Source organism: Pituophis catenifer, unplaced genomic scaffold (genome assembly GCF_029215685.1).
Source record: "Pituophis catenifer annectens isolate HBS135680 unplaced genomic scaffold, rPitCat1.0.hap2 SCAF_2, whole genome shotgun sequence".
In the NCBI taxonomy this organism is placed as follows: domain Eukaryota; kingdom Metazoa; phylum Chordata; class Lepidosauria; order Squamata; family Colubridae; genus Pituophis; species Pituophis catenifer.
Genome location: NW_027256882.1, coordinates 273473723 through 273484224, shown reverse-complemented (window position 1 = coordinate 273484224; position 10502 = coordinate 273473723). Strand labels below are relative to the sequence as shown.

The 10502-nt window shown below is 39.3% G+C and overlaps 1 protein-coding gene across 1 annotated transcript in view; it reads right to left on the bottom strand.

The window, feature by feature from the left end:
• Positions 1-1974: 1974 nt before the first annotated feature.
• OXCT1 (3-oxoacid CoA-transferase 1) overlaps positions 1975-10502 on the bottom strand; it is a 67351-nt gene continuing 58823 nt past the window's right edge. Inside the window, exons 15-17 of the mRNA XM_070938894.1 lie at positions 9876-9956; positions 8490-8591; positions 1975-4448 (exon numbers count right to left, since the gene is read on the bottom strand). Coding sequence (XP_070794995.1) covers positions 4413-4448; positions 8490-8591; positions 9876-9956 — 219 coding nt within the window. The 3' untranslated portion in view covers positions 1975-4412. The remainder of the gene's footprint in view (positions 4449-8489; positions 8592-9875; positions 9957-10502) is intronic.

The window sequence follows — 10502 nt, the reverse complement described above, 5'->3', positions numbered from 1 at the left end:
ACTGTGGACAAACGATCCCCTCCCAAGTTACATTCTACTGAATGGCATTTCTTTCAAAAGACAATCCTTTAGGGAGGTTGGAAAATAAAGAAGCTGAAAATTCCAATTCAGCAAGCTGAAGGAATCTCAGATGTTTTCTATTTCTATTGGCACAATACACAGTAAACTACTCAACGGATTTTAGCTTAGCATGTTGTGCAAACGCAGGCCATATGGACAGTTAATGACTCAGGGTGTGGCAAACCAAGAAAATGTGGTTGACTAAATCATGGATAACTATCATGTGAACAAAGCCAAAATAGCCTTGCTTGAAATACACCCCCGAGTAGCTATTTCTAAACAAAAAGCAGGATAACCATATGGTGCGTATAATATTTAGGCTGGGTAGTACAAATGTTCCACAAGCAACACAGCTACAGGAAACCAAACATTAATTCACAATATCACACTGCTAAGCTACGCGACCCATTAGGTTTTGTTCACTTGACCTTAAGCAGTGATAAAGCTGATGCTGCAAATCCTAAGCATGCATGAGCAGTGGTGGCGCAGTGGTTAGAGTGCAGTACTGCAGGCTACTTCTGCTGATCACTGGCTGCCAGCAGTTTGGCAGATCGAATCTCACCAGGCTCAAGGTTGACTCAGCCTTCCATCCTTCTGAGATGGGTAAAATGAGGACCCAGATTGTTGGGGGCAATAGGCTGACTCGGTAAACGGCCTAGAGAGGGCTATAAAGCACTATGAAGCGGTATATAAGTCTAGGTGCTAGTGCTATTAGCTCCCCATCGCACGGTGCTTTCCCAGAGAGGGCCTCCTTGGAGTGCCGTCAGCCAGGCAGTGTCGTGTGGCGACTCCTAGGGAACGAGCCTTCTCTGTGGGCGCACCTACCTTATGGAATCAACTCCCCCTGGAGCTCTGGGTGGCCCCTGACCTGCGCTCTTTCCACCGTGACCGTAAGACATGGTTATTTCACCAGGCCGGTTTGGACTGAAGGGGTTTTTAAGGGGAGTTTTAATGGTTTTTAACATCTTGTCTATTTTATTGCTGTGATCCGCCCTGAGTCCTTTTTGGAGAGAGGGCGGCATATAAGCTTAATTAATAAATAAATAAATAAATAAATAAATAAATAAATAAATAAATAAATAAATAAATAAATAAATAAATAAATAAATAAATAAATAAATATTCAACAAACTTACTTAGGAGTAAGCCCTTCTGAAATTAAGGCGTACAATTGCTCTGGAATTTGCTAGAATTAGAAGAGTTCCCATTTTGGATGGTAATCACAAAGCACCAAAATTTCTTTAGATAATCCGCTATCCCGAAAACTTAACTGTGGGCTCAGAGCCCCTCCAAACATTGTCACTGAATTGAATTATAATATGACAGAAAGGGAAAACTATGGCAAGTAATAATATTCCTTGTGTTCAAATACATATAGTATATTAAAGCACATTTAAATTTTTGCCTATCCCTGGCTAGCTCTTTGTCCTGGCCCCACCCAATTGTTCAAGATGCAAGTCCAGGCACATCTCTCAAATGCCCAGAACAGCCATTGGCTTCCAAAGTTGTACATCACTGCATTTCATGTTTATTAAGAACCGTGATGATGCAGTGGTTAAAATGCAGTATTGCAGGCTAATTTTAGCAATGCCAAAAGTTTGGTCCTGACCAGCTCAAGATTGACTCATGCTTCCATCCTTCAAAGGTTGGTAAAATGAGGACCCAGATTATTGGGGGTAATATGCTGACTCTAAACCACTTAAAGAGGGCTGTAAAGCACTATGAATCAGTATATATGTCTAAGTGCTATTGCTATTAAACCTGAATCAGAGGACCTGGATTGGATGCAGGGCATAAAGCATTTCCACCACACAAGTTCCTACTTAACAAGAGGGCAGTACACAACCATTGGGCACTTTGTTTTATTATTCTGAAAGTTACATATAAAAGATCGGGCATACAGTATACAGCACATTCATTAGTCAGTTCGCTTTTATTCCTTATCAGTGGGCAGAGTGAAACATTTGACAAACACAAGGCATGAAAGAGAAGGGCCAAAAAAAGAAACATTCTACTGAAGGACAGAAGTACTATTATATTAGCTGTACAATCAGGAAGGGTCCCTGGGTAAATTGGTGGACCAGACTAGAGGATGAACTCACATATTATATGCACCTTTCCCAAACCCCTAGATGGCTTGGACAATAATAAATTCAATTTTTTTCTGCAAATTATTCATTCCTATTGGTGCCCCTAGGACTTGGTACTACCATCCAACTATGCTAAAAAGCCACTACAGTGTCCTGCTAATTATACTTCGTGTACAGATTGCTTCCTTTGAACCTGCCTTCAAGTTACTCTATTGGTTTCATAATAATCTCTGGGTTCGGGTGAAACTTTTTTGCACAACTTTATTAAATGTTAAAAACAGAACGAGAAAAACTAATATAAACTAATATTTAAGAAAAAGAAGAGGAAAAATAAGAGTAAAGAGAGGCCAGAAGTGCTACATATTCTTAATAACTTTCAGCATCTCTTATGTTTTCCCCCTAAACACTCTTCTCCTGCTGCAAAATGCCTGCTCCTCCTGGGAGCTGTGTTGTTTCTCAACTTCAGCAACTTGAAGATGTGTGGACTTCAACTCCCAAAATTTCCCAGCACCATGCTGGTTAGGGAATTCTTGGGAGTTGAAGTCGATCCATCTTCAAGTTGCCCAAGGTTTAGAAGCGCTGCCCTAGGGGAACAAATATCACTAGCTGCTCATTAGCAGGCATTTAAAGCTTCCTACATCACACAGAAATTAAGTTCAGATCTCAGCGCCCAAAATCTTTCCTTAGATGTTGCTCCTGAATTTCTGTGTTTCAGATCAGAAGGGCTTCTACATCAGATTGCACTCGGAAATGGGCACTGGTTACTGAAAATCAGCCTGATTCCTTTGCACTGCCACATAAAAAGGCAGGGACGTATCTCACTGGAATGCTAATGACCTGGCCAAGCTTTAAAGCTTCTGCAATCAGTGCTTAGGTAGGAAAGAAAGAAATGAGGAAAGAAGCTTTGACCTGGGAAATGTTTTTTTTTTTTTTAATCTCTCAGACCAAGAAAGAAAAGCAGATGCTATCTGCTAATTATATGAAAACCTAAAGGAAAAGGTCAAATTCCAAATAGCACCTAGACTGATGTAATTAAAAATCTATGTGAACAATTAATTTTGGATATTAGTGAAAATGTGGAATCCACACATTAGATGTATGAATGTGTGCATCTGAATAAATAAGGTTAGTAAGAATAAGGAAGTTATTGTAACAGCATCACAACAAAATTCCATTGCAACAAAGCTTCTGGTATGTGCAAGAGGGACAATTTCATTGTACATTTTTTTATACAATTCAGGGCCGTACATATTTGGCAGTTAAATAAACAATTTTTTTTGTGCCGAAGCAATCCAAATGGACTCGTAGATATTGCAGCCAGTATTATTTCTGCAAATTAAGCAATTTTCTCCCTAATTTATCTTGCACATTTTATCCTGCCAGACATTTAATTTCTACTGCATATATTCATGCTTTCAGCAAGTAAGTGCTACTGGATAACCCATCAGAAAGTGCTTATATGTTACACAGAACAGAATCCATATATTACTGCAAATCTTGGAAACAAGATTTCTAGACTTTTGGGGTTCTGAGATTTCAACAAGCAAATATATACTCCAGTCATCTAAACTCATATTTGTATTTCACAGGATGAGTAGCTGGAAGGTTTAAAAATGCTTACTTTATCAGAGAATATAAACAGCCCTTATGTAGTCTTTTAGCAATGCAACCCTGAAAATATGTCTAAATGTCCAAAGTTCTGGTGATTCACAAATTTTAGGTAAACAATCTGTGCCTGTTTGTGTTCAGATCTGTGTACGTGTCTGTGTAGTAGTGGTAGTAATAGCTAGTGCACAGGCACTCTCAAATTGCTTTTCTGCATGTAAAAGTAACCTTAGCATAAAAGGAGTCATATATAATCCTGGACACATTCAGAGGCACTGAAAATGGCTGGATATTTTGAAGTTGGTAATTATAACCTACCTAACTGCAGTTTTATCTGTTTGGAAAAGTTTGTGCATATTTCAGCTTAAGAAGACAAGAGATGATCATCTTAACGGAGTCATTTCCTCTACTACTGTTTAATAACAGTCAAACCTGTAATGCTATAATTAAAAATATCTAAGTACCAAATGAAAATTTAAATTTGGAAACTGTACTGTACTGTTGCATACAAGTAAATGTTTACAAGTCAGCTTGATGCTAACTACTTAAATAAAAACTGCTTTACAAAGACCTCTGAATAATGCATAAATGCAAAAACAGACATTTGATTCCCCTTCCCTGGAAGTATGGAAGAAAGGACCACTCTACATTTCAGGTTCAAATCTGTTTCATTGGCATGAGGTTTGGCGAAACCTGTTAAAAAAGGAGAAAAAAAAATTAAATTGACAGATAATTACCAGCATTGCTGCAGCGCTCTGAAGTAGTTACTGATTACAGCCAGTGACTATCACTCTTCAGTGTTTATAGTGGTGATAAGATGACAAACAAAACACAATGTTTTTGCCTCCAATAAAAACCTGAGTCTCAACTTCAATTTTCCAGAAAAGAGAAGGAGAAAAGAAACAGGAATAGATTATGGTATCATGAACCAGGAAACCCTGAACTCTGGTTTGGAGATTAAGGAAGACACTTTCGAACAAAGCCTTGTGCTGCAGCCACTTGCTTTGTTATTATCTAAGAAAATATTTTTTCTTGATGGGACCAAAACATCTTGGAAATATTATGCTGGATTGGAGTAGTAAAAATAATTTAGGACCCTCATACAAATAAGAAAAAAATCTTGCTCTTTCAGGTATATGAAGCACTGGCAGAACAAACACGTGTTATGGGATACAATGAGTGTATTGTGAATGTTTAGGTATTATTCTACCTTCTAAATCTATGAGTCCGGAATTTGGTCCTTCTAAACTAAACCCTTATGTGGACTTTAACACCCTGAATTCCCCAGCCAAAACAGGCACTGCAGAATTGAAGTGCCTTTAATCTGGAGGACGCTCAAATTGGGATGTGTGTGTTAACAAACAGCTTTTGCATTACCACAGCTCCATTTTTCCAATACCCTGTTGTATCATAAGAGACTATAGTTTGATATCAGCTACTACAAATTAATAATGGAGCAAGTTTTAGGTAAGCTGCCAGGATCCAGAAAACCATCTGCCATAATAACAATTAACAGTTTTATTGGAATGTTTTGAACACTCAAGAAACACTGTGCAAATTCTATTTTTCATGAGAAAAGGGATTCAAGAATGAAGACAAAAGCAATTACCAGAAATAACAATGTTGAATGAAATAATTAAAAAAAAAGACATTGTTTGCTTCTATTGAATGATGGGTCAGTGCCTGTTTTTGGCAGCAAGGGAGGGGAGAAAGAGCCCCATATCTCCCATATGCTCATGTTTTGAACACTCAAGAAACACTGTGCAAATTCTATTTTTCATGAGAAAAGGGATTCAAGAATCTATAATCTATAATCTATAGATTCAAGAAACCTATAGTTTCTTGAGTGCTATCTGATTTCAACCAGGTCTGGATTAGAAAGCACAGCATCCCATGTCTAGTGTGAGTACTGCCTCACACCTAAATTTTCATTCTACTACTACTGATTTGGATGAGCAATGTAATTCCCAAAGGTAAAACAGACCCAGTAAGATTTTATGTTTTCTCTTTCTATTCCTGGTTTGCCCTAACACCAAAGCTGTCATGTCACAAATCGCTTTCAACTCTTAAAAAATATGTCTTTAATCAAATATGATTGGTGCCTACACAACAATGCAATCATGACATGAGAAATGTTAAGTGCTGGAGGCAATAAAAGTTCTAGCGCATACTGATGTCCCTTCATGCATTTCAGCAGAACGGGATAGAAATAAATGTATACATGGATTAACTCAGTTATGTACAACTGTCTCCGTGCACTGAAGCAAACCAAAAGCTTCCAACCTCTTTTCTCAACTTCATGCCCTCCAAATATTTAGCACGAAAGTTCTGGGAGTTGATCCAACACATCTGGAGGATACTAGATTGAGGAAGTTAATCCATGTATAGATTGGTTTCTGTTCTCTTCCATTAAAATCCCACTGAGTTCAGTGGGACTTAAAATACATAAGCTTGAATAGCAAGTGTGTGGGCAAACTTCTCTTGTCTTCTCTCAGCAGTAATCTGGCAAAGACCACATGGGCTGAAACAAGCAGTCAATAGGGCTTCAGCCAACACTGGTGTCATTATTTGTCCCACACTTTTTTTTTTCTCTCTCTCTCTTTCTGACACTTTGTCTCCCCACTCCTACCCATAAACAGTAGGCATCAGGTTGAGACAAAGAGCATTTAATGGAGAGGTTTGACTGATCTCCTCCAATGGATGAGTAGGCAGAAAGACTGAAATTAGGCCAAAGTCACAGGCAGCTTTGTCTACTCTTTCCAGATCTTTCTAGCTGTGATGGAAAGTGCACCTGCAGAAGTGAGGGAGAGTTTTGATCCTGTGTTTTCTTCCTACAAGTCATTTCCTTTAAAAATTGATGTTATCCAATGCTACCCAAGACTGTAAGCCTTTAAATGTCAATAATGTGCTCTATCAAGCCAGAGATAGGCTGCTGCCGGTTTGGGTGAACCTGTCGTTGCAACCAGTGGGTGGGCTCGCTCACCCGCCCTGGTGCTATGTCATCCTATATTGCCATGTTTTGTAACAGTGTTTCTCAACCTTGGAAGCTTGAAGATGGGTGGACTTCAACTCCCAGAATCCCCCAGCCAGCACTGCTGGCTGGGGGATTCTGGGAGTTGAAGTCCACCCATCTTCAAGCTTCCAAGGTTGAGAAACACTGTTTTAGAAGCTGTGCGCGAAAGGCACGCGAGTGAGCAAAGTGAATATGCGTGCATGGTCACATTTTCAATGCTGGGCGAACCGGTTGATACAACCGGCGGCAGCCCACCACTGTATCAAGCCATCAGTTTTTTTCCAGAGATTCAAGATAACCACCCTAGAATCTCAAGATACTGTATATTTAATAGTTTAGAAAGTTATGGTTTTAGTTTGGCAAGATTCTGCCCATTAAGTGTAAGCAAATAAAGGACTGAACTTGACTGGATTTATGGGTTTGTTTATGTTTAAACTAATCCAGTTTAAGACCACTGATTCCACTGTTTCCACATTTAATTTTCTCGAGCTTAATTGTCTGTTTTTACCATGCTCTGCTTTTTGCTGCAGAATTTAATTTGGAGATTTCAGCATATTAGTGCAATTTAGAAAACAATGATTCCTTCTTGTTTGTAAGAATGCAAGGCAAGATCTCAAGGCTACCATTAAGACATTGATCTTAATGCATACAACTAATACATTGTTACATAAAATCTTAAAAATAAGGATAATTCTAAAACTATGTTTTTTTTTTAAATTGATGGCTTGATGGAACATATTATTGATATTTAAAGGCTTGCAGCCTTGGGTAGCATCAATTTTTAAAGGAACATGACTTGTAGGTAGAAAACACAGGATCAAAACTGGTAAACTTTCAGGAAATCATTAAGGGCAAGACCTCTCCTGTTTTTGTACATTATATTTTATTTGCTTGTAAGTTTGTAGCTGCAGGCCAAGAAGCTTTTGTGTCTTGGAGGGCCAGATCTGAGGCTTGGGACTTTAGTTGCTGAACCCTCAGTTTATAATAGTGCTAGAAAGTGGGGATGTTGATCCATATTGCTACCCAGATCAATCTGCTACTTTTATGTATTTTAAATATGTTTATATTCCTATAATGGTCAGTGACTCCAATCTTCTTTCACAGCATCTTATGAACGTAATCAAAAACATGCAAGCATAAGACAACATTGTACAGAAACATTATAATATTGTCAGAAGATGAGCTCATTCTAAGTCAAGCCAATGAACCATCTTTTCTAAGAAACTGAAATAGATAAATTACTTTCCTCTCCTTAGTCTGGACAAGTTATACCACCACTGGCCTTTTTAAAAAAAACCCGTACTATTATCAACTGTTAACATTTGTCATTAATGTCTGAAAGGCCACAACCTGCATTGCACTAGGCCAGGAATGTCAAACTCAAGGCCCGCGGGCCAGATAGGCCCCATGGGGTGCTTAGATCTGACCTGCGGGACCAACCTGGAAATAGTGAAGGACCAGCCCCCGGTGCCTCTGCGAGCGAAAATGGAGCTCTGTTTTTGCTGGCAGAGCGCTTAGGCTGCCACAGGTGCCCCCGACACAAGTGACTTTGAACTGGCCATGCCCCCCCCCGCCCCCCCAAGGTCAAACACAACCCTGATGTGGCTCTCAATGAAATCGAGTTTAATACCCCTGCACTAGGTCAAGAGTAAGGGACTAAGAGAATCCTGTCTTCTTTAGCAATTTATTTCTCCTCTATATTTAACTAGTTAGAGACTTACAGTAAAGTCAGCACCAGTGCATTTTTTAATCTCATCTACAGATTCGCCTTCCCAGATTTCGATCAGCGTCAGTCCTTTTTTCTTATCGACATCAAAAACAGCCTAAAGGATTGAAATAAGTTATAAAGAGGTTTAGTTAGAATGGAAAACTCTGCTGAGTTTTCAGAAGGCTGATTCAAACTCTGAAAACCAATCCCTGCTCTCGAGTCCTGATGTATGGTTGCCCGTTCCTCTGTTTTCCTACACTTATGCTTCTTCCCTTCCACCTACTTTAAAAGCAGCATGAGCAATTCACTCACTCAAGTAAACTGGGTATTGGTGCTACAATTCCCAAACTCACATGACATACTTGTTGCCAGATGATGTCACTATTAATTGCTTGGTGGGGAGAGTAAGCATGGGCGGTGAAGGCCAACCAGAGTTAAGTAACTGAAAGTATCTGAAAAGTATCTGAAAACATTATATTTAAGCTCATTGTATGTAAAAACCAGAAGAATGGAAGGAAGTGCTAAACCCAGTTATTTCCTTGACAGGCTGGTTTTTAATCTGTCAAGAGCTTTTTTGCACAACTATCAAGATATCCTTCCCCTACAACAATTTGTAAATGGCAACAGCGAGATGATAACAGATTGCTATCATACGGTATGAGGAAAGAGTATTATAGTCCCTTCCTTGAAACCTGTTGATAAACACTACAAAAGCATTAATGAAAGGTTTGCTTCAGCAGAACAGTCTAATATTTTCCCAGAAAACTGGAGCCAGGTGGGGAAAAGAAGCTCTTTAGGAAAATGGAAGATCACACAAAAATAAATAGATCTCAAAATCCTTGAGAGTCCCTTTCGCTGTCCCACCATTGAACCAGTCAGGAATCCGTATTCTCTAGCCAAGAGACCACAGATGGTCAGGGATTATACTTCTGAGCCAACAGAGCCAAAATCTGCCAGGTTGGAGAATCAAACCATAAATAATTAGGCACCCTGGAGCAATAGCCTACTAGCCTGAATGACAGCTCCAGTTGAAAAGACTTTAATTCTCCTTCTTGGTAAGCTTACACGGTGGAGGCAGACATGAGTTGGAAAGAAAAAAATGAAGAGACTATTATTTTAAATATACATTTCTATATAATAATTCTAATCTTCAGGCTATTTCCCCTTATTAGTTGAACTGAAAATAACACAGAGCAAAAATGCAGGCATTGGGCCTTGTTTTTTGAGAAAAATGGTCATTTGAACAAAACAATATCTGAATATTATTATTCAAGGGCTTACCTATTTCCTGCTCTGTTTTGCAGGTTTGCTATGACGATAACAAGGTTCCCCCCTCCCAAGTCCTTCAGTTTATGTCAGAAAGGAAATAAGCTAAAAGTAACCAAACCAAGTACTTTACCTTTTCCGTTATGATGCGATCCACACACTGTTTCCCAGTAATTGGCAAAGTGCACTTTTCCAGTATTTTGTGGGTATTGCCCTGCAACAGAACACAAATTTCATTCTAATAAATCTTCACTGTTCAAGAGTCCCACTTGCTTCAAAATCAGAAGCATAATACTTTTCAAATGCTACGGTACAATTCTTCAGTTAGTCTTGACATTTTCATGGATGATTTGGGAATTGGTATAGTCTAGGCCCGTGATAGCGAACCTATGGCACGTGTGCTCAGCTCCACCACGTGTGTGCGCCTCCTGCCGGCCAGCTGATTTTCGGGATGGGGGCCAGGGCACATATAGGAGATTCACGCACAAGCGGGGGGGGCGTGCACATGCATGGGAACAGGGGAAACAGTGCGCCCCCATGGCCCGTTTTTGGTCCCAGGAGGCTACTGGTGTTTCAAGTAGTTTTAATCAAAATGCAGTTAAAACGCCAAACAAGCCATCGAGAATATAAATACATATATACAACAGGAACAGGAAGTGCCTCATAGGAACAAAGAGAAGTAAATCCTAGAGGCAGGAAATGCATCACAAAACAATAGAGTTGAATGCTAAAGAGGAATAAAACTGCATACAAGGCTGAC